This window comes from Callorhinchus milii, unplaced genomic scaffold, assembly GCF_018977255.1.
Source record: "Callorhinchus milii isolate IMCB2004 unplaced genomic scaffold, IMCB_Cmil_1.0 Scaffold5, whole genome shotgun sequence".
NCBI classification, from domain to species: Eukaryota; Metazoa; Chordata; class Chondrichthyes; order Chimaeriformes; family Callorhinchidae; genus Callorhinchus; species Callorhinchus milii.
The window spans coordinates 64,151,516-64,176,902 of NW_024704746.1; the positions used below are offsets into that span (position 1 = coordinate 64,151,516).

Sequence of the window (25,387 nt, forward strand, 5' to 3'; positions counted from 1 at the left end):
ACTATTATTTTGAGTAATTTTACTCTTTTCCTGGCATTACTGATTCTTATTTGAGATCAAACGGGTCGAAAGGCCTTTGTCAACCATAACTGCACGTGTGTGGGAACATCTGTAAAGCGCTCTGAGACGCTACCCTGACTGGAGGGCGCTACTTAAGTCCAAGTTGTTGTTGTTGTAATGCCACTTAAAGTCAAGTTGCCTGACAACATTCACGTGTGAATAACGCCCAGTTCCTTATAGCGTCAGTGGAACCTCACCCCAGCACGAGGAAGCCGGGGACTAGAAGCAGAGGTAGGGAGACGGTGGAAGCCGAAAATGTCGATTCTTTCTGAAGCAAATGAGATAGATTTCTTTTAGCAAATAATATCTCGGGATACAGTATATAGTTTTAAGACACGACATGTCATGCGACTGCCAGGATGGTGGAAGGTGGACTGGATGGACCCTGGTCTTCTCTCGGTCGCGCAAAATTCTTACGTCCTTAAGCCAATGGTGAGGAAATGAACTGGACACTTTCAAATTTTTTTCCATTAAACATAATTGTTATTTTCGACATTTTCGCAGTATCCTATATGGATTTCAAACAAAATGTGCGAGACTATACACATTTGGTTATTTAAAAAAAGTCGGCAGACTTGAGCTTGCGCCTGAAACTTCTTACATAAAAGAATTCAGAAACAGCAACTAACAGCAGCAGATTTTAATGTAAATACTCTGAGTCAAACCGCAAATAACTGCTACCATCAGAAGGGTTCAGTGTTATTTTCCTCGTGACTAATGATCTGAATATTTCTAGACATAATGTGATTCAGTGCTTATTTGGATAATAATAATCCTTACATTTGCATTTGACATAGCGCCTTTTACATCAGGAAGATGTCTCGAAGTCCTTCTTGTTGCTGAGGTGGTAATGCATATTGATCTGAGTGCTCCGCTGAGCTGGATCATGTGCAAAACCAATTTTAGATTGAAAAATCACATTGTCAGTAATATATCCATTTCCAGGCCCCATCACTAAACCGATGCTGCTTTAGTGCAGAAATACAAAAAAAGAAATTTCAGTTGCTGGGGATTTGCAACATATGAAAACAAGGGACGGATTACATTATGGATAAGGCATTTCATTTGAACAGAGTTTTACTGGAGTTTCACAATTATTCCGTCATACTCTGTTTTGTTTTGTTTTACCCTTTGCACCTTTTTCAACATTTCGCAATCTATTAATAAGCTGAACTTTTGTGATTGAGTCAGTGTTTCTTTGTTCGTTTTTTGAACATCTTCTGAATGGTTTTGTTTCCTTGATCTGATCCTGGGCTCGTTCTCCATCGTATATAGATGCTCTTCTTAGTCCCGATGAACAGCCTCGCCCAAAAGGTTAACCTGTCATTTTTGTTTAGGTGCTGATTGAACTGCCCCTGCGATTACAACAGTTACTCTTTGATTTTAGGTCCACCGCCCTTCGCCAGAACTGAGTTCCCAGCGACTTCTGTTTTGGCCTCAAATAAAATTGCTCACTCACTTTCATGGCTGTATTGTGGGACATTGATCTGTGCAAATTCGCTGCTGTGTACGCCTACATCTATAAACTATACAGTCACTGCACTCTACAGTACTATCCCGTGAAGCGCTTTGAGACATCTCAACAATGTGAAAACCACATTACATCAATGGCAGTGGTTCTTCTTGTTAATAATGTGATTCAAATGCAAAGGATTCTTAAATAGAGAGAAGGCGAGATGGAGTGGTAGGTGGATGGAGTTCCAGCAGTTGGGAGAGTTGGCTCAGGCACTGTGAGTGGTCAGGAGAGGGAGGGGTACGCATGCAAAGCCCGATTTAGCTGAGTGGAGGGAGCGAGCAGAAGAGTAGGATAGGAGATGATAATAATATTAATAATCCTTGCATTTCATATAACGCCTTATCACATCTTCGAGACGTCTTAAGGCGCTTCACAGAATATACCGTAAAGTGAATTGACTGTTTATTTTGTGGGCGAAACGCGACAGCCAATTGCACACAGCAGCGTCCCACAAACAGTCGTGGATTGAAGTCACCGACTTTGTTAATATTATTTTGAAGGGATTATCACCTCCGGAAAAGCGATCTACCAATTGACTAACATCCGAGTTCCTATTTGCTGCTAGGTCAACAGAGTGGTGTGGAGTCAGGACACTTGTCTAACATATCTCCCTGCCTGGTCTCTCGCTTGCGAAGCGAGTGCTGAACCACTGAGCTACAGGATGTAAGGAGGTGGTAGCGGGTAGGATTTGTAAGTGAGAGAAAGGACCTGGAAATAAATCCAATGGAACACATGGAGTCAGTGGAGCCTGGCGAGGACTTTGGTGATGGGTGACAATACAGGACCTGCAATTTACCTGTGGTGTTGCGTAAGTAATGCTCGGATTCTGTTCCGTTTTCAAAGCTAATGTCTTCCGCAAACTGTTGCTCTTCGCTGTATTCTTCATAGTCCTCTTCGTCATACATGTCTTCCTTCCTTTCTCCATCACTCTCCCAATAGTCCTCATCAGAATCACTTGTTCTAACTACCAAGTGGAAATCTCTTCCTGCGAGATAAATAAGAAAAGTATCTCAGTCCCTCGTGACGGCACTTGATTTAACGAAAACACAATTTTAATTAATAGATTGGGAAAAACTAGTGGTTCATTGTAAAACATTTTTTTTATCCCCAATTCCCTCCACATTTGTACTGCTATCAACAACAGCAGCAGCAATTTACAGCAACAACTTGCATTTATATAGCGCCCTTCACGTGGAATAGCGTCCTGGAGCGCTTCACGGTGGCGGGGTCTGACAATCAGCCAAGGGAAGAGGGAGGGGGGAAGGTGACCGTAAGCACGATCAAAAAGGAAGGTCTTTAGGCGGGATTTGAAGGTGGGGAGGGAGGGGGCAAGACGGAGGGATTACATGTGCACAGTGCTTTTCACGTCAGGAGGACGTCCCACGGTGCTGGACAGTCAGGGCTCCGCACCCGAGCTGGTAGTTGGGATCGGGAGGTGGAGTGCGGGGAGGGTAGGAGTAAGAAGGTGACCGAAGGCACGGTCGAAGAGGAGGGTCTTGAGCTCTGGAGGTCAAACACAGGGTGAGGTTACTAAATTCTTACACCGAGGGGAAAAAATATTCAGTGCCCCGATACTTACCTTTCTGAATTTAATAAAGATAACAATTAATCATAAGAAAATAAACGTGTCATCTCAAAGGAACACTGATGTTTCGATTCGTTCATCTCGTCACATCTTGAGCTGAAATCTGTACAGCGCACACAAAGTCCTCTTACAAAACCCCTGTTACAAAACGACAAGACGAGACTACAGAGCAGCTGAAACAAGCTGTCGGAGAAGCATTTCACCTTCTCAATCCGTTACGTTAAGGAAATGTGGCACCAAACATGGCAACAGATCAATATCTCCCATGAAAATGATGGCGCTCACACACACTTATCCTAGACACAGTTAGACACTTGTACTGAATACAATAAAGTACTTCTAAATGCAATTATTATCATTCTTCCACTTGTTTCAGTTGTTGGTCAGTGTACTGTATTGAGGGTAATGGGACTTTGTGGACACCCTGTCCAATTCCGCTATGTAAATTTAAACCAAGTACCGTATTTGTATTTTAGGTTTCGTAATTTGAGGTGTTTTGTTGTGATTGAATGATAATTCCGTGAAGTATAATTACTATTTCATTAGAGGCTTAAGCAATTAGTGCAATCGTAGAGAAGACTCAAACCTTTCAACACATTCATTCCTCGATGACACACTCATTTAACTAGTCAGCTCAAGTATTTATTTTTGTGCGTTCATGTTTCTTAGCCTGCACCATAAATATCCTGGGCAAGTGAATATTACAGTACAACGTACAATGGAAATGAAGCAGATACGTGTAACTCATTTCACTTTTACTACTTTCCGCAATTTTGTTCCGGATGACACTAATTATTGGCCTCAGTTTATTTGAAACATTTCACACTCGCAGCTGTACATTTCCATAATCTCTGACAATCAACGCAGCGAAACATGATGCACTATTTCTGCTCTAAAAATAACCTCTAACACTTGCATTAGCAGAAACGTGAAGAAAGGCAACTGGAGCGAGGCAAACAACAATAACTTGGCATCTTTCACATAAGGTAACATCTCGAAATGCTTTACTGAGATGTTGTGGTTGATCGAACAAAGCGAGGGGATGGGGGGAAAAAAAAATCTGAGGATGTTAATCAAAGGTCCGGGCAGGTAGATGTTTAGGAGGCAGGAAGGGAGGGTGCAAAGGAGTAAGAGACGTCTCAGTGCCATGGGATGTCTTTCCGACGTGAAGGGTGCTATTACAATTGTAATTTGTTGTTGTCCCAAAGGATTTTGAGAGAGGGCTAATAGTTTCCATGGAAACAAGCCCCAGCTTCAGTCATTCCCTTCAGGAAATAAAGGAACGTAAAGGACTTCACTTTACCGCAATGTTAAAAAAAANTTAATTTAAAATGTAAAAAAACATGAACGTTTGAGGCGCGGGCAACAGATGTTTGGTGTACTTTGATTTATTTTTTTTGCCCGCAATATTCTGCACCACCCACGTTTCTATTTACTTGAACGCGAGTGATTAGCAGCTCCTTTGATTTGAACTCAAATGTCTAATCTTTCCATTATCAAGACATAATTTGCTGTTTGAGGGATTGGAGGCACCAAGCATCCATCACGCACTGATCACCACCATCTCCCATCCTAAATGCGTGATGAAAAGACTTCTAAGTTACACAATTGTCACGTTATTACTATTATTATAGTAATAATCCTTGCATTTGATATAGCGATTTATCACGTCGTCGAGACGTCCCAAAGCTCTTCACGGAATGTATTGTGAAGTGGATTGACCGTGTATTTTGTGGGCGAAACGCGGCAGCCAATTGCGCACTGCAATTATCTATGTATAAAAATCCATGAAATGTTCTGCTTATGGAGGGATATATGTATATATATATAGAGAGAGAGAGAGAGAGAGAGAGAAAGGTAGAGAGAGGGCAGTGTTATTTTATTACACTCAAGTGGTTCATTGCAGAACGATTTGTATCATTGTTGCTACAGCCGCTAATAATAATAATAATAATCCTTGCATTTGATATAGCGCTTTTCACGTCGGGAGGACGTCCCAAAGCGTTTCACAGAACACACTGTAAAGTGAATTGACTGCATATTTGTGGGCGAACGCGGCAGCCAATTGCGCACAGCAATGTCCCACAAACAGTCGTGGATTGAAAATGACCAATTTATTATTCTTTTTGGTTTTTGGAGGGAATATTATTAGGCTCTGTGTGGAGTAAGGAAACTTGCCCAAGGTTTCGCCCTCTGCCTGGAATTGAACTCGGGTCTCTCGCTTGCAAAGCGAGTGCTCTAACCACTAACAGGGAATACTGCTAAAAATCTCACAATCTCACAATTTGGAATTGAGATCCCACAGGTTAAGCAGTATCTTCCTTTTATGGCCATGTAAGAAATATCCCGGAGGCCTTTTTTTTTCCTCACACGAAACAACTGAACGACATCAAAACCTTAATAAGACCCCCATTAATTGTGCGACAGAGTAAACTTCACTCTGCTAATTTCAGCTGAGCTTCAAAATACAGTCAATTCACTTTACAATCTATTCCGTGAAGGGCTTTGAGATGTCTCAGGGACGGGACAAGTCACTGTATCCATTGCAAGTGTTATTATTGATCATAAGTGTCTGTTAGGGTTGCGAAGCACAATTCATTGTCAGTGACTAAGAGACTCTATTGTTTAATCCCATTGACGTCAGCTGCTTATTTGATCCACTGTATCATTCACTGTGTCTTTTCTTTGAAATCAACAAATCAAAGGTTTGGCAAATACTTTCCACAACTGGTGAGTATTTAAAGTTTGGATAACTATTCCTCTGCTATAACAGGAGTGGGAGGGGTAATCTGATACCGTTCTCACCCAAAGACCAGGCACACAGACAGGGACTGTGACTCACTGTCCAAACAATGTACATCTTCCCATGCAGTCAGATGGTTTTAGGATGGTCTTAAGTATCTGTGAAAAAATCCATTCACCGTTTTAAACGCAGCGAGATTGTATCTCACCGTTCTGTGGATCCAGTCTGCATTCACACTCACCTGCGCAAGCTGTTGGGGGGAGAAGGGAAAAAAACACACAAGAGAGTTTATTAAGCAGGGAGATTTTACTTTTACGTACAGCAAGAGACCGTAGGACTGATTGCTAACGCTAGCCATCTTAAATATAAGAACAACAATAAAATTACATTTGTATAGGGTCTTTCACGTCGGGAGGATGATATAAACGTTATGTGTACGGAAACCGACTGTAGCCGAGTCCTGGAGCGTATCGGTGAGTACATTCGCCTCGCGCTAATCACTACGCTACGGAACTCCAACCGCTACGCTGCAGGAGAATGGTGTCGTGGTCGGAGAGTAAGGGGAGAGTAACCAGTGTTTGTTCTGAGAAGGAAATGATTGTAGCTGATGCTGCGAGGGTTACAGGGAAACATCGCAGATGTAATGGAATAATCACATCAAAACTGGATCAGCACGGGTTAACGGAGACGTGCTTTATTTGAGTGACACCAAATTGAGTTTTCAAGTCCAACCTATTTCAGATTCTGTCGTTTCTAATGAGCCTAATATGGCAAGAAATTTAACTGGTATCATTCTGAGCACAGAGTCGTTTAGTGCTGCGTTGCTGAATAAAAATATTATTTGATCGACCAGGAATGAGGGAAAAGTGGTCCTGCTTGTAAGTAAATGTTAGGATTCGTTTAAGCACGAAGCAGGAACTCAATGCTTGACCCATTCTCAAGGGCCATGTTCACATTTAACATGTACGGCCCCAGTTGTTATAAAAAGGGCAATATCAACTGCTGAGGAGCTGTAGGCTGTGCTCATCGAAGCTTCAATGTGCGTCTAATAATCTTGTCCAATCTGAAGAAATGTCAATGGTTCTGGGCTGACCGGTTTCGTAAATTCTCAGCTCAAACACTGTGGCAGTGAAACAAACACTATAATTACAGCAATTAAGCTAATGTGGATAGTTGGAGTTGCTTTATTCCTGCAATATAAATACTGCATTTGCTAACAACCGGGTTCCTACTTACTGCTAGGTAAACAGAGGAGTGTGGAGAAACAAAACTTGCCTAAGGTTTCGCCCTGCCCGGGAATCGAACCCGGTTCCTCGCGCTTACGAGGCGTGTGCTCTAACCCAATACGCTACAGGTCTGCACAATACTGTAGTTGGGATTTACTTTCTAAGTGGGCACTATGAGTAATAAGAACGAATCAAATGAAAGTTAAATTTAAAGTGCTTTTATCTGTCGCGTTAATAAATGACATAGATACAATTGGCCGCTGCGTTTCGCCCACAAAATATATTCACTTTACAGTACGTTCTGTGAAGCGCTTTGAGACGTCTCGAAGACGTGATAAGGTGCTGTATCAAATGGAAGGATTATTTTTTTTATTATTATTACAGTTGGTCACCCTGTGGTGTGTGTTGACGCATTTTGAACTCATTTGAGAATCGCTGACGTGTGCTTTCCAAGCAAGAAAAAAACAAAAAACATTTTGACACAATAATTTTAATTGACTTACCACACTTAGCGCTCATTTCTTTTCTGACAATTTCTTTCACATCTTCTTCCTACGCAGAAAGAAGACTGTGTTTGTACGATGAGAAAGTGGTACAGGTTGTCTCCGTAAAGCACAGTATCCATCTTAAGCGATCTAGCGTTTTGTTTTCTCCCCTTACTTCCCGAAGGCAGTGAGTGAGTCATGCTGGGTTGTGGGTTTCACATTTCCTGGCATCCTGTTAACATCCCATCCAAATGACTCTTGTTCAATTGTGCGTTCATTCAGGCATTGAGCACTGACAACAAGCTATTTAACTGTTTGACTGGGCAGAGGGGCATTTATGAGCTGAAATCTGTCCTCGCACATGCTTTTTTTTTCGTCAGCCATGCGGAAACCCATCACCATGCATAAGAGTATCCAGAACCAACTGAGAATTCCACGCATCCCACCTACACATGGAAATCCATAGAGATAGGTCGTTGGAATGGAATGCGCACTCTCTCTCTCCCCGGAGGGATGCATCCTGCTTACCTAATTCTGGAAAGTGTTAGGCGCAGGTTGGCAAGAGCCAAGGCCTGGGGACCCACTCGTACATGCTTACAAACCATATACACCATAATTAATTCTGAGCTATAAACAATACAGTACAAAATTATATTTGTATAGCGCCTTTCATGTCGGGAGGACGTCCCAAGGTGCTGGACAGTCAGGGCCTTCTGGAGCATTGTATACCACGTTCTTCAATCTTTGTTCTCACAAAACTATTTTTTTGGATTCGCTATGAACCAGCTATTCAAGGCACGTCTCAAGACTCTCCTCTTTGACCACACCTTCAGCCACCCTCCAACCCCAACTCTCTCTGCCCTCCACCCTCTCTGATCCCAACCCCTAGTTCGGGTCCAAATCTCTGTCTTAGGACATTCTCCCGATGTGAGAGACGCTGTACAAAGGTAATTTTGTATTGTATTTAGAATTCCTGCATCGCAGAACAACCATTTACATGAAAATTTGTCTATACAAGAAAGCGAGTTGTCCCTATGGATTGTGACACCTTTAACACGGAACTAATTTGTCTCTCTCTAATTTGGGTGCAGGATCTGTGTGAAGTAGGAGGGCAGCATCGTCCTAGTTCCCAGAGCCCAAAATAATATCTATGCATTGACACTAAATTGGGAATACAGTAAACCTCATGTAAGTCATATCAGTTATGACCATACATTTAATAAGACTTGTGCAAAGTATGAGTTATGTCCAAACGGCGTAGAATATAAACTCTTGGCCAGATGTACAACTTAGACGATTATATGATTGATACAGATTAGATTTATGCGAGTTTTGTTGAGAAATAAGCTTGCTTCTACTCTCGACACTAACGTCAGTGTAGCAATGGGTCAGATGCTGAGCAAAGGTTCCCGATGGCAACACTACCCTTTAAAAACCCAGCTGCCTCATTTCTCATTCCTCACACCAAACCATCGTCGGAACCCGCGGAGAGGCAGACCTCTTTAACTCAGTGCTAAATTATGAAGAGTTTTATGTTATTGGAATTGGGCTGAAACTGCCCTTAGGACACTTATAACCAGCAGAGAGAGAGATGAGGTTTTCACATTATCAATATATGTCAAATTTGAATCCAGGCACCAGATATTAAAGAGAGTGCTCTAACCCTCAAATATGTGCTGCCTTTACTTGGTACTTACTGAGAGTCCAAGATCTCCCTTTTCACCCTTCAGACCAGTGGGGCCAACTTCTCCCTGTGAAAAACAAGGAAAGAAAGTGACTCACAATGCAGAATAGCTCAGGATTCATTCATTCTCACCCTTGATTTTGTAGTGATGCCCCATAGTTATTCGAAACTGCAGTAATCAGCACACTTAGAACCTATGTTAATAATAATATTAATCTGTGCATTTGATATAACGCCTTATCACGTTGTTGAGATGTCTCAAAGTGCTTCACAGAATATACTGTCCAGCCAATTGTGCACACCAAGTCCCACAAATTAATCATAGATTAATTGACCAATTTTATTTGAAGGGATTATTACCCCCAGTAAATGATCCTCCAGTCGACTCACAACCAGGTTCCTACTTATTGCGAGGTAAACGGAGCTGTGTGGCATAAGGTAACTCGCTTAAGGTTTTGCTCTGCCCAGGAATCAAAACCAGGTCCTCTCATTTGCGAGGCGAGTGCTCTAATCGCAACCCTATGCGACTCCACTAATATTGCAGTGTGTTTATGATGTAGCAGGAGTTGAGCGGCAATTGTGTATCTCAATATTTATTTTACAAATGCCCTGGAAATTGATGCCAATATGAACATATCACAGTCAATGCTACATTTGAATTGACTTGAACCAAATTGCCACTCGAGGTTGATTCAAGAGGAAGCAATCACCATATCAAATGCATCATCAGGTCTCATCCTTTGGATTAAATTGCACTAGGCTGCTTGAGCCATTCACTCCCACCTTCTCCAGGCTCAATTGGCCCCTTATTCCCCAGTGGATCGTTCTTACTTTCACCCTGCCTCTGGAATCTCTTACTAAGTAAATCTTACTGAAGCTATCTTGCCTCTGAGTCAGCAGGTTTGCAGGTTCAAGACCCACATCAGGACTTTGAGCTCATATAGTCCAGGCTGACACTCCAATGCAGTTCTAGGGGTGCGTTGTGTTGTTGGAGGTAGCGCCCTTCGGATGAAATGTTAAACCGAGGTCCCGTCTGCCTGTTCGAGTGGACGATAAAGATCCTATGGTGCTATTCGAAAAGAGAAGGGAGTTTCTCCATGTGTCCTGGCAAACAATGCCCGGGATAAAATCAGTCACTCGTTTCATGGCTGTTTGCGGGACATGGCTGAGTGCAAATTAGCTGCCGTGTTTGCCCACAAAATACACAATATACACAGCTAGTGCAGCAACACTTTGCAGCAAATCCTGTGAAGTGCACTGAAACACTCTCTCGACGTGAAAGGTGCTATCTCAAACGTAAGGAATATCACCATTATTATTATTATCATCATTATGACAAGTGAATAGTCTCCCTTTTAGAAATGTAGAGAAGAGATTATTTATTCAATTTCCAACAAAATATTTGGTTGTCATAATCAAACGCCACAAAGGACACTAATTAATTGTTCTCCGCTATGTTGGGTGATGAATCATTGCTTACCGAAAGACACCAAGGCTGTCTGTGCAAGTTATTCACTTGGAAATAAAATAACAAGCACTCACTTGGGGTAGCAGACTGAGTAAGAAGCTTTGTGTCCAGTTCATTAGACTGTGTGATCACACAAGCTCAGGCAATGAGTAAGTGGCTCTGACTTGATGGAAACTTTCCATGTAATTTCCAGCGATTTCTATACCTGCGACTTTTTTGTTGCCTGCACTTCACCGATTAACCCTTTCCCGATTTATTTTCATTAAATAGTTGTTGACGTTTACGTAATAATGATTGAACCATCTCAAGGCCCTCTTCTTCGACCATGCCTTCGGTCACCTTCCTACCCCCCCAACCCTCCCTGACCTCCACCCTTCCTGATCCCAACCCCCAGCTCGGGTCCAAATCCTTGACTCTCCAGCGCCTCGGGACATCCTCCCGTGAAACAAGTTATTCGACAACATCAACTTGCATTTACTTTACACAAGGTGGCGTCTCAGAGGGCAAACAGTCAGCCCAAATTCTCCACTGGCATCCTACCTAATAAGCTAAAAAAAACAAGTGGCTCATAAATGACATCAAAACTCATTGATTTACTGCCTTAAACTGTATTGATAGAATCAATACTTTGTCTGCTCAATCCCCTTGATACAAAATACTCAGTTAATCCACTTTACAGTATATTCTGTGACTGATAAATTGCTATATCAAATGCAAGGATTATTATTATGATTATTATTATAATTCTGATTTTAGCACCAACTGCAAGCTGAATAAGAACTGACTTTCTGACAAGCAAGCGTAAAGCACCTTCACCCTTCTCCAGATCCAACTAAGCACAGGTTCTGTTGCATCGTCTGCCTATGTCCATGTCCAACAACCATTCCTGGTTTCCTTCGCAACCAAACACTCAACAAAGTCTTCAACAAAGAGGAAAATGAAAGCTAATGGGGAGCGGGCATTAGAGAAGGATTAGATTGCGTGTCTCAGTCCAACAATCCATGATGCTAAAGCCCCAAATAATATGATATACTGCATAGCATAAAATACTCCACTATTCGCAATACAAGGATCTCAATTATCCCCCAATTTCCAGTTATATTTCGGAAATTACAGTGCAATCAACAAGCACTATTTTAAGAATAATATTGGAGCAAACTTACAAGAATACAGTTACTCTAATGACAATGATAACATGTTTTCCGAATGCAATTTAACACATTACATTCTCCTGGGTGATATTGTCATCATGTTGCACCGACCCTTCTCTCTCTCTCTCTGTGAAACTTTCTCTCTCTCTCCTAGTATTCACTGTATCTACATTTGCACGACACCCAAAAAAAAAATAACACAACTGATGCACAAGAGTTGTTTTTTTGAGGGGTTGGGGGGTGGGAGGGGGTCAGCCAGGTGTCTTGACACAAGCGGAAACCCGTCACCGTGCTTAAACTGAGAATTCCACTCATCCCACCTACACATGGAAATTCAGGAGACAGATTGTTGGAATGGAATGCGTTCTCTCTCTCTCTCCCTGGAGGGACGCATCCTGCTAACCTTATCCCGGAAAGTATTAGGCGAAATGCGATGCATTACATGAAGAAGATTCCCAATGATTTATTCCCAAGTGGCTGCCGCGTTTTGCCCACAAAAATTCACTTTGCAGTATATTTTGTGAAGCGCTTTGAGACGTCTCAAAGGCGCAATGAGGCCCTGTATGAAATGCAAGGATTATTATTATTATTTACCTGGAGGGAGTTTACTAACCAGATTTCCTTTTGCTCCAGGGAGACCTGGGGATCCTCTCTTACCAGGTCGTGACCTTCCCTTCTTTCCTGTTTCCCCCTAAAAAAAACGACATATATCCACAATAATCAATGACATTTCAGCAAATTACCTTTCATTTCGCAAAGTGCAAATTTGATACATTTCAATGCGATAAAGTCAAACAAAATTCAACATCTGTGCACGTTTTGCTAGTTTTTTTCTTAATAGAATTGTTAAATCTCATCAGAGTGTCTAAGTATCTTAAACGTAGCCGAGCATTGGCTAAGAGCCCTTTTGCATTTCAGTTCAAATTATACGCACTCAATAAATTTCTATCGGTGAATTTGTGCAGCCAGCAATATCAATGGCAAGCTATTGCGGTTTTAGCTGGTTAGACTCCAGCAGTTACCCCCAACACACACGCTGGGTTCCCCAAGCCTTGGCTCTTGCCAAGCTGCGCCTAATACTCTCCGGAATTAGGTAAGCAGGTGTTCCTCCAGAAAGAGAGTATGCATTCCATTCCAACAATATATCTCTTGGGATTTCCATGTGGAGGTGGGACGCATGGAATCCTCAGCTTGGTTTGGATACTCTTAAATATGTTGATGGGTTTCCGCACGTGTCAGACACCCAGCTGACCAAAAGAGAAAACTGTGTATAAGAACGGAATCTATTTCCATGATAGAAAAATATCAGTAAGTGAGCTCTGAGAATCTTCTTATGCATCAATTGTTTCCAAACCATCCTCCCACACAAACTCTCTCTATTTTGATAGAGAGGCTCCTGAGGCTCCATTTTCCATTCCTTCTGAAGTTTCGTGAAAAGATCTGTGAAAAGCGTAGGCAGAATCTCTTTTATCTATTTTTATAAATAAAGTCATGTCAGTCCTACCTTTGGGCCAGGTTCTCCTTTGTGTCCTTGAGGCCCTTGTATCCCAAATGAACCAGGTTTTCCAGGTAAACCGGCCTTTCCTTTGAAACCTGCCAGCCCAGGTACACCTTGAGTACACTGCACGTCAAAAGGGCCAGAAAAATATTACTAAACCAGAGCCAAACAGTTACTGAGAATAGAGGCATTCAAGTATTAATACCCTTCCTGAATCTGGTAGAGTTATTCTAACCTTCTCGACTCAATATTCCCACACAATAACAGTCATTCCATTTGACAAAATATCTTGTGTAGGGCTTCAAGATGTCCTCCTGACATGAAAAATGACTAACGTAAGGTTATTTTATTATTGATATGGAAATGTTTGTTCATTTGATTTGTCATACTTTTCTCACCTTGATCTAACAACCAACCGCTCTCTTATGTGGGGGAAATTTCACCTGATTGACTCTATTTTCTTACTGCATTCTCTTGACATAACGCAGTGTACTCTTAATAGCTAGGCACAAAACTTTTACAATACAATATTACCAACCAAACTTAGCACATCGCACATACTGTCACAGTTAGTTTAGTGTAAATGTTCACTTTCTTTTTATAAATGTATTTCGCTCACAAAATGCACAGTCCATTCACTTTTATTATTATTATTATTATTACTTTATAATATATTCTATGAAGCGCTTTGATAAATCTCAACAGCGTGATAAGACGCCAGATCAAACGCAAGGATTATATATAAATATATGAAGTCTGTTTCAAATTTACAGTTACCACTGACTTCAATGCTTAACAATGTGGCTATCTGGTCTAAGTGCATTTTTGGCAGTTGTGAATGACCTATTTCTAATGCATGGACCTATATTGCTCTCCTCAAGGCAGATTTGGACCTCAGCAGTAGAGGAAACTGAATGAATTCAGAGAGTTTCCTCAGCTGCAGTTCTGAAATGCAAATATTGTACAGTACAATATTCGGCATTAAAACAGTGTTTTGGAAAGATTCGGATTCCCTCAGACTCCACCATCATGCTGGGGCAAGGGTATTTCTTGGGAACCTGAGTCACTCCACATGTATCAACCAAGTCCTTAATATTACTCTTTGAATGAGCAGAATATCTGAAGGACTCACCTTTTTGCCTCTTTTTCCTGGCATTCCACGAGATCCATCAAGCCCTGGAAGTCCTCTCGCCCCCTATTTGTATAAAGACGTTGGCATTATTGCTGATTTAACCGAACATTTAGATATTTGTACACTGAGTTCAAAAGTATACCTCCCTCAAAATCTTCCCAGCCGAGTGGTTTGGCAAAGAAGTATTGTACTTCCATAAGTTCCAGCAATGACTACGTTGGAGTGAGGAGATAAAATGAATCTCTAGCAGTTTGTTTCAGCTCCTCCGTAATCTCATATCATAGCTTTGTAACGGGGGGGGGGGGGGGGGGGGTGGTGTTTAACAGGACTTTCTGTCTTTCTGTCTTTTTTCCATGGGGATATGGATCTGAACTTGACTCTCGACTAACCCAAATCTACTGATTCAGCACAGACCAGGAATTGTACTTGAGACCTCAGTGGTCTATTTGGTGGTTCCAAACCCCATTCGTGTAATGTAAGTGACATGACCTTGCAGCTATTTGCTGTCCCATCTAAAATGCAATCAATTATTCTAGGCTTTATTCGATCCTTTTGATGTGTTAGTTTTCAATGTCAGCAATTGTTACAGCTAATCTGTTTCATCTGCTTTTGATGTGGGTGATCATCTGTATTTTATCTTGTCCGGAACAGTAGAGCCAGAGGTCACAGCCTACGATTGAAGGGGGGTAAATTCAAAACAAATTTGGGGAAACACTGTCAGTGAGCGAGGAGTAAACGTATGGACCAGGCTTCCTAGGGAGACGGTGGAAGCAGAAAGTGTTGATTCTTTCAAAAGCAAATTAGATTATTTTAGGAAATAACATCTCGGGATACAGTAAATAGTTTGGGACAATGTGCACGTGATTGCCAGGATGGTGGAAGGCAAACTGGATGGACCTTGGTCTTCTTTTGTCTAGCAATTCTTATGTCCTTATGTATGACATTTCCTATTTCTGAGAGAAATGTAATATTTAAATATTAATAATACCTTGACCACTGATTAGAATAAGTGTAAACCTCTTGATAATATCCCATCTCTCAGACTGTAAGAGCTGGTGTTCAATGCAATTCAGTTTGCTGTGACTCTGCCTGGAGAAAGGGAAAGTCGGAAACTGCAATTTGGGAGTCAGAAGGTTGTGAGTTCAAGCCCCACGTTACGACTTTGAACTCACATAGTCCAGGCTGACACTGCAGTACAGTACTGGGAGTACATAGTTGGAGATGCTGACTTTTTATTGAGACATTAAACCAAGGGGTTGAGTGGCCTGTTTCCGTGCTGTACATTCCACATTGTGGAGAGAATGAGATCAAATAGACTTTCTTTTGAGAGGGTCAGGTTTGATTCCCAGGTGGGGCGAACTCCTAGGCAAGTTTCCTTACTCCACACGCCTGTTTACCGAGTAGTAAGTAGGAACCCAGTTGTTTGTCAGTTAGCGGATCACTTTCCAGGGGTAATAAACCCTCCAAAAAATTTGGTCGCTCAGTCCACGACTATTGTGGGACACTGCTGTGTGCAATTGGCTGCTGCGTTTTGTCCACAGAATATACAGTCAATCCACTTTACAATATATTCTGTGAAGCTCTTTGAGACGCCTCAACGACGTGATGAGGTGCTATATCAAATGCAAGGATTATTATTATTCATCTATGAATCCAAAACTCTCTCTGTGAATTGTCATTGCTAAATTAGGATCTGTTGCAGGCATTGCATATAGGGGATATGGGGATAGGACAGGTAATTAGAGTTAGGTCTGAAGATCAGCCATGATCTTATCAAATGGCGGGGCACAGGCTCGAGGGTCCGAATAGCCTCCTCCTGCTCCTAATTCTTATGTTCTTATGTTCTTATGCTCAAATAGTTGGTCATTATTAGATGAGACAGTTAATAATATACTCAAGGTGATCTGCCTTCTGATAGGAATAATTGTCTCAATCGTGTCAGGCATTTTTGGAATACATTAAGGCAAATGATTGAATTTCAATCAAGTGCTCATTTGGGCATTGCATTTTTTGTGGAACTGGCAGCTTGATGAACTGGAAAATATTTAGAGAGATACTGACCTTAAGTCCCACCAGACCGCTTAATCCAGGCCTCCCTGGCATCCCAGGCTCACCTTTCTCACCCTTTACAATAACAAGGAAATAATTCAGTGGTTTATATTGGCACGTAATTGTATTGATTGTGATGCGCTGTCTTGCATGAATGCACCCATCTTAATTGAAATCCGTTTTTTTTCCTATCTCTTTATAGATATACATTTTTTTCTATTAGGTTTCTTGAAGCTTGAGTTTAAAGCCCGTCAGAGAGTTAAGCAGACACATGCGGTGCGTAATTGGGAAAGGTTTCTCTTTCCAGAAAATCATTTTGTAACCTTTCTTATTCGACTCATTTTTTTATTTGAGATATTTGGTGCGCAATTGGCCGCCATGTTTCGCCCACAAAATATGCAGTCAAATGGCTTTGCGGTATATTCCGTGAAGAGCTTTGAGACGTCTCAATGACGTGATAAGGCTCTGAATCAAATGCAAGGAGTATTATTACTCATTACAAAAAGCAAAATGATTACTTTGATTAAAGATTTGTTTTCAAAATAGAAAATTTCCATGTTCATGTCTAGAGATTCTCATTGATGCTGACTCCCCCAATTGGCTATTATATTTTGTGGAGTGTCACAGCTGAATTCAATTATATCAACAGCTATGTGTATTCACCACCCAGAAAATGGTACTTACTAGGTCATGATCAGAAGGAACATCCTTGGTTAATTTTTCCCCTATCTCTCTAGCCTGACGATACTGAGACTAGAATACTTTGCACAGCCAACTTTTTCAGATGACCTTCACACATATCAATGATCAATTGTATTCCCCTTTTCCCAAACTTGGCTACATTTCCTTCAGTTTTGTGGGTCATCTACTGTGACTGGACCTTGTCTTGGAAACGCTTACTTTTATTGAACAGAAAAACACCAATGATTCAGACTGCAGTTGCTCAAAATCACCTTCAATTTAAAGCCTCCTCCTCCCGATTTATCATAAAGCACTTTCTCTAATCTACAAGAACGAATTTTACTCCTCAGTCTCTGGCAATCCTGCTGAATTTCCACTATGTTGGTTCTCCCAAACATTGAAGAGAACTTCACCAATATATATATATATTTATATTCCCTTTGTGCAATTCCTGTTTCGTCCATAAAATATACAGTCGATTCACTTTGCAATATATTCTGTGAAACGCATTAAGACGTCTCAAAGACATGATAAGACGCTGTATCAAATGCAAGGATTATTATTATTATCAGTGATGAGCTCTTATTACATAACCTAGGATCGGCATCCTTCCCAGTCCAAATGAACAGTGCTACATAAGTGCAATTTGGTGTTGGATGCAGATTCTGTGACTCTAAAGTAAATTATTGAATGTTAAATGTACAATTAAAACAATAGTTTAGAAGCTAATAGGCGTATAGACAATTAAAACAGCACATTTACCTTTTTAGCATCGACCCCTGGTTGCCCTTTTTGCCCTGGGAGACCTCGTGATCCCTGGAGGGTAAGAAAATAACCGTTGTTAGTTCATTAAGATTTAATCCCTCCATTTCCTCCTTCTTCATCTCCTGACGTTCGTGATATCATCAAGTCCTCTGATTTCAAATGAAACTCACGATTCTCACTTTACTAAAAGGTCCCCCAAGAAGTATTCAGATCCGGTGTTGGATCTTTGAACCTACAGTCTACAATAACACTTGAATACGGAGCTGGGGATGCACTGCATTGTTGGGAGGCTGGGACATTAACCCCAGGCCCATCTGCCTGTTCAGGTGGACGTTAAAGATCCCATGGCATTATTATCTCCCAGATAAAATCGATCATTCGTTTCATGGCTCCTTATGGGACATTTCTGTGTCCAAATTGGCTGCCGTGTCTGTCTCCAAATGTACAGTTACTACATGTTACAGTATAATCTAGCGAAGGACTTGAGATATTTTGTTGACGTGATAAGATGCTATATGAAATGCAAATGCAGGGATTATTATTCTAAATGCCAACATTCATCTGGCACACTCCACTCTCTTAGAATAATGCAATACAAAATTACATTTGTATAATGTCTTTCACGTTGGGAGGATGTCCCAAGGAGCTGGACAGTCAGGAGTTTAGACCCGAACGGGTGGGGGCGACGGTGGGGGGGGGGGGGGGGGGGGTGGATTCGGTTAAGGGAGAGTGGATGGCAGAGAGGGTAGGAGGGTGGCTGAAGGTGTGGTCGAAGAGGAGGGTTTTGAGACGTGCCTCAAAGGAGGCAAGGGATGGAGCGAGGCAAAGGTAATCTGGGATGGAGTTCCAAAGGGCGGGGGCAGAGAGGCTGCCGATCGCCGATGGTGGGGTGGGCCGGGCGGGGAAACGTGGAACAGGCCAGAGCCTGCTGAGCGGAGAGCGCGGACAGGTTGATACGGGTTAGCAGGTCACTGAGGCAGGAAGGGGCAAGGCTATGGAGTGCTTTGTGGGCGAGGATGAGGATTTTGAACTCTATTCTCTGAGGGATGGGGAGCCAGTGGAGCCGGGGGTGTTTGTAAAATTGAGCAACATTGTTAGAGTGTTATTTGATGGGATCCACTGAGGATCAACACAGCCCAGAATTATATTTAGTCTCAAAATCTTCTTTGTCTTAAACAGCATAACAAACAAATGAGCCGCAAAGGATCTTCTTACCTTATCTCCCCTGAGCCTACTGTCTCCTTTTAAGCCGATGTCGCCTTTTTCTCCCTGAAAAAGAAGAAAGAGGGACACCATGTTTATTATAATAATAATATTTGCATTTGCTATAGCGCCTTATCACGCCGTTGAGATGTCTCAAAGCGCTTCACAGAATATACTGTAAAGTGGATTGACTGCGTATTTTGTGAGTGAAAAGCGGCAGCTTTTCAAAAACTGGGTCCTCTCACTTTTTAGTGCTCTAACCTATTGCTGCAGGACTCCCATGTGCAAAAATCCGTGAATTTTATATGGCGTCTTATCATGTTTACTGTAATATAGTTTTGCATTTGGACTGCTAGTGATAATACCAGGCTGGTACCATCAGAAGACCCCTCTCCAACTAGAGAACATCACTGCTCCCAAGCACTGAATCTATCGCTGAAATTCCTGTAAAGATTTTTTTTTCTAGACATTCACCTCGAAAATACAGAATCACCGCACTTCACGGTAAAATCCTGTGAGATGATCTCGGGATGTGAAAGGCGTCAACACAATGTTAAGCTATGGGTTAAATCATCTTTACTTACTTCCTTGCCTTTCTGACCATGCAAACCTCGGGCACCTTTGGCTCCTTTGATTCCACTTTTACCGTCAAGTCCAGCTCTGCCCTGCAATACGTCACAGAGAGAAAAGATGTGGAAATTCGGATCAGAATTGTATTAACTGAAACTGACTGATGTTATTCTACGTGAAGTGTGCTACGTAAATGCAAGTTGCTTTTGACTACTTCACACTTTCAAACTAGTACAAATAATCCTTGCATTTGATATATCCTTGCATCAAATATCCCGTCTCAAGACCTCCCTCCAATGCATTTTAAATGACGAGGAAAATAATTTCTTGATTACTTTTAGCACTTTTATGTTCAAACAATCCTAAGCCCTTTCATTACAAAACAAGGACGCATGTAATTGTAGACTTCAAAAGGCAGATCTTTCAAAAGGCAACTGTAAAATAATCAGCCAGATTCTGAGGAAATCGGATAATGAAGCAAATGCGCATTCAAAAGTTTAAGAAATATCAACAATAATAATCCCTGTATTTGATACAGCGCCTATTCACGTCTTCGAGCCGTCTCAAAGCGCTTCACAGAATATACTGTAAAGTGAATTGACTGTGTGTTTTGTGGGCGAAACGCGGCTGCCAATTGCGCACAGCAGCGTCCACACACAGTCGTGGATTGAGTGACCAAATTATTATTTTTTTTTAAAAGGGATTATTACCCCCGGAAAAGCCAATAAATGCAAGTTGTTGTTGTTGATCATTACCGTTTCGCCCACAAAATATAGTCAATTCACTTTACAGTATATTCTGCGAAGTGCTTTGAGGCGTGTCAGAGACGTGATCATGCGATACATCAAATGTAACGATAATTATTATTATTATGATTATTATATCTCTTTGAAATAGAATGTTTGTAAAGGCGATCCAAATGGTGTGAGTCATTCTTTCTTTCAAACCTGAGGCAAATCTCAGGAGTTCAGTTGAGACTCAATATAAAACCCTTCATTTATTCTGCTTAACAACAAGAGTTCTGTCAGTAATTGGTTGTGACATTTCCTTATGACAGATGAAGCTTATCTATATATATATATATATTCGAGCAAAGTCAGTAAACATGTATGCAGTTATACATGTTAAATATATCTATATAAAACCAAATCCTCCTCGGGGCTCGTTTAGATGAAGTCTACTTGCATGGATAAGTACATATTTTTATTGTGAATTTTCATCATCAAATTTATTTAAACAAAAGGCAAAATACTGCAAATTATTTCAGGAGTATTTGGGGAATAATGAGAAATGATTAGGGTACAATTATTTTTTCCTATTCAGGTATAAAAAAATATCTCCCTCTGTTGGCAGGACACTCTAGTTGCTGCAGGTTTGCTATCATGGACAACCCAACCCATTTAATGTGCCGATAAATTATAATAATAACAATAATAATCCTTGCATTTGATATAGCATCTTATCACCTCGTCGAAGCGTCTCAAAGCGCTTCACAGAATGTACAAAACATCTCATAACTTCTCAAATTTCTTATTGGACGTACCGTAGTTCCGTTGGTTCCATGTTCACCAAATTCCCCCTGAAACACAATAATCATGTCAGATGGTTCATGATAGTTCCTCCAATGCTCTCGTACCCAGATGTCAGATAGTTCACGATAGATCCCCTAATGCCCTAGTGCAGTGGTGGCCAACCTTTGTGGTTGGCCAACAAAATAAATTGACTTGATTGAATGTGTCTTGATTGATGCCATAGATCAAAACATATTCAATCAAGAGAAAAACTGAAAAGGCACTACTGATTGAACATGGACTTACCCAGACTCGTGCGAATGTTTGGCGGGCCACTTCTTGACCTGCGGGCCGCTTTCGGCCCGTGGGCCGCAGGTTGGCCAATGACTAAAGATTACCCTAGAGGGTATGATTGCCTGTGTGCTAGACTGTGCAGAGTTGAGAGTCTGAGGCCCAGTCTGGGCTGAGTTAGCTGATTCCGGCGGAGTAAATGGCTTTACTCTGAGACCCTCCACCTTTGAGATGAGGAAAACCCACTAGAACTCTATGGAGTCTAACCAATAAATATGCTCATCTTTTACCTCTGTTCCCATTATAAAGATACAGCCAAAAAAGAATATAACGTATGAGAGGAGAGAGTATGAACTCTTTCCAGGACCTCAAATACTGCAGAGATCCTTACGTCACTATTACGATTTCCTTTCCTCCTAAAAAGTAATAATCTGATTATAATATCAATATTGTGTTGAGTGATCAAAAGTCAGGAATCTAATAGATGGATTCGGACACCAATTAAATAAATCAAGCTTCAAAATCACTTCATATTTCAGCCCTTCATTGGATCCATGTTTATCAAATAGTTATAACAAATACATTACAATGCAATTTCCTTTCATGTCAGGAGGATGTCTCAAAGGGCTTAGCACTGATGGTTGGGCACCTGAACTGGGGTGGAAATCACCGATACAAACTAACCTTCTGTCCTGCAGGACCTCTGGCACCAAATAGCCCCATCGACCCCTTCAATCCTGGCTCTCCTTTGTGGCCCTTGAAAAGAAAATGCATGGTTATTTGAGATCATTAGGAATACTGCATTAATAATAATAACCCTTGCCTTTGATGTAGCACCATAACACATTGTCGAGATGTCTCAAAGCGCTTCACAGAATATACCGTACAGTGAATTCATTATATTTTATGAGTGAAGCGTGGTACGCAATTACTCACAGCAGTGTCCCACAAACAGTCGTGAATTGAGTGACCAAATTATTATTATTTTTTTTTGAAGGGCTTATTATCCCCGGAAAGCAATCCACCAATCGACTAACAACCGGGTTCCTACTTAATGCTAAGTAAACAGAGGCATGTAGAGTAAGGAAACTTGCCTAAAGTTTCGCCCTGCCTGGGAAGCAAACCTGAGTCCTCTCACTTGCGTCTAGAATACTTTGTGAACAGGGAGAGCTTAAAAAAAAAGGGTACAGGAGAGAAAATAAAATAAAATACACATTTTACAGTATATTCTGTGAAGCGCTTTGAGACATCTAGATGATGTGATGATGCGCTATATCAAAATCAAGGATTATTATTATTAATAAAATCATATTGGAAGTTATTGAACAAGCCTATTGAGAAAGGCTTGTCTTGAAGATAATTATAATTGGTACTATGGTGCATGGCATTTGTCCCGCAAGGACCATCCAGCTTGCAAAGGCTTCAACTCCTAGAATTGAGGACAAGGTGTCAGGTGTCAGTCATGAGTTAGGTAGAAAGGGCAATGCCTTGGATTACTACGGAATATACTGTAAAATGGAGTGACCTTATTTGTGAATAAATGTGGCAGACAATTTGTAGACAGCAAAGTCCCACAAACAGCCATGAAATCAATGATCAATTTTATCTGGGGGATTGTTGGCCAGGACACTGGGAGGAACTCTCGTCTCTTTTTGAGTAGTGCCATGGAATCTTTAACGTCCACCTGAACAGGCAGACGGGACCTCGGGTTAAATGTCATCCAGGGAATGGCATCTCCAACAATGCAGCCCAGCCTGGCAATGCGTTGGAATGTCATCTTAAGACTATATGAATCCTATGTGGGTCATGAAACCACAATCAGAGGTGAGAGTGCTACCAAATGAGCCGGACTGACACTCCAGATACAGCCAGCGATGGTGTAACGGCTGTATTGTGTTGTAAGCGCTCCAAGACGCTGCCATACGTGAAGGGTGCTATGTAAATGCAAGTCGTTTTTGCTGTTGTAAGCCCACCGCACACTATCAACTCAGTTTAGTCCATCTAAAGTCATTCCACAAAGGACTCTCCCACACAACGGAGAGGAAATGTTGATCCCATCAGAAAACATACACAGGAATATGTTCCACCTTCTAAAATGTGATTGTTCCTCATCTTGAAAACGTTAGAGTAGCAAAGGACCGTGAAATGGATGAGAATTACTGAAATATTTACCTTCACTCCCGGAGGTCCATCTTCACCTTTCTCTCCTTTGTCACCATCAAATCCTGGCGGACCCCTGTCGCCCTACAGGAAGATGCAGAAAAAACATCGCTGGTTTAAAAGATACCCAGAACTCTGCGAATAACTGGGTAAATATATTTATATTTATGCACGGCCTCGCTCCCCCTTACCACTGTGACCTCCTAACCCCCTACCAACCTGCCCGCTCCCTCCGCTCAGCGGGCTCCGGCTTGCTTCACGTCCCCCACTTAGCCTGGCCCACCGTTGACGGGTGGGTCTTCAGCATCTCTGCCCCCGCCCTCTGCAACTCCATCCCACAGTCCCTCCGCCTCGTTCCCTCCCTTGCCTCCTTCAAGACCTGTCTCAAGACCCTCCTCTTCGTCTGTGCCTTCGGTCACCCTCTTACCTGTACCCTCCCGGCCCTCCACCCGTCCTGATCCCAACCACCAGCTCGGGTGCAGATCCCTGACTGTCCAGCACCTTGGGACATCCTCCTGATCTGAAAGGCGCTGTACAAATGTCATTTCTTGTTGTAAATAGTCTTAAAACTGAGCCATCAAGATCAGCCAATCCTATTTTCAGTATCCAGTTTTATATGCTGGAAAGCTGTTGATTGTCCTTAAATAAATTAAGTGATGCTTTAAGGAACACCACAAATTTTACCCCAAATACGTTAATCAAGCTTAATTAATAAAAGTGAATGAAAGTCCAGAAAGATATCTAACTTTTATCCTATATTATGCATCACTGACTGACTCCTGCCCTTAGCAGTGATCCAGCAACTCAGAACTTATTTTTTCTCCCCCGATCATTTCTATCTATCCTTAAGCTTAATGATTTCTGACCAATAACTTATTCTGTTTAAACAACACCAGAAGATAGAACTGCATAATTATCTAGTTAACTAGGAGTCAATATTACATCTCCATAACATTCCAACCGTTTGGAAAAAATCTTCCAATATCAACTCTTACTGGAGTTTGGTCATTTAAGGTTCCTCAGCGATGCATCTACACTGATCCCCCAGAGGATTGATTTCAAGATCCTCATCCTCACCTACAAGGCCATTCACGGCCTTGCTCCCTCCTACCTCTCCAACCTACTATCCCCCTACCTACCTGCCCGTACCCTCCGTTCCTCTGGCTCTGGTCTGCTCCACGTCCCCCGCCCCAACCGCCCTACCATCGGTGGTCGGGCCTTCAGCCTCTCAGCCCTGAGGCTCTGGAACTCCATCCCCCAATGCCTTCGCCTTGCTTCCTCCCTTTCCTCCTTCAAGGCCGGTCTCAAAACCTTTCTCTTTGACCGTGCCTTCAGCTCCCCTCTCGACTCTCTTCCCCCTCCTCGCTCCCTCCCTTCCCTCCCCTCACCCTGACCATTTTCCCCCTCCTTGCTCCCTCCCTTCCCTCACCCTGACCATTTCCCCCCTGCTCGGGTCATGACCCAACTGTGCAGCGCCTTGGGACGTCCTCCTGACGTGAAAGGCGCTTTATAAATGTAATCTTGTTGTTGTTGTTGTTGTTGAGCTCCCAAACAACACAGGTTTCGCCCACAAAATATACAGTCAATTCACTTTACAGTGTATTCCGTG

At 41.9% G+C, this 25,387-nt stretch overlaps 1 protein-coding gene across 1 annotated transcript in view; it reads right to left on the reverse strand.

The window, feature by feature from the left end:
• Window positions 1-25,387, reverse strand: part of LOC103177066 (collagen alpha-1(VII) chain-like) — a 116,435-nt gene that overhangs the window by 8,576 nt on the left and 82,472 nt on the right. Inside the window, 14 exon segments of the mRNA XM_042335458.1 lie at window positions 2,373-2,561; window positions 6,146-6,154; window positions 7,634-7,682; window positions 9,313-9,366; window positions 12,532-12,609; window positions 13,423-13,539; window positions 14,549-14,611; window positions 16,610-16,672; window positions 18,050-18,094; window positions 19,259-19,312; window positions 19,831-19,911; window positions 21,360-21,395; window positions 22,303-22,374; window positions 23,791-23,862. Coding sequence (XP_042191392.1) covers window positions 2,373-2,561; window positions 6,146-6,154; window positions 7,634-7,682; window positions 9,313-9,366; window positions 12,532-12,609; window positions 13,423-13,539; window positions 14,549-14,611; window positions 16,610-16,672; window positions 18,050-18,094; window positions 19,259-19,312; window positions 19,831-19,911; window positions 21,360-21,395; window positions 22,303-22,374; window positions 23,791-23,862 — 982 coding nt within the window.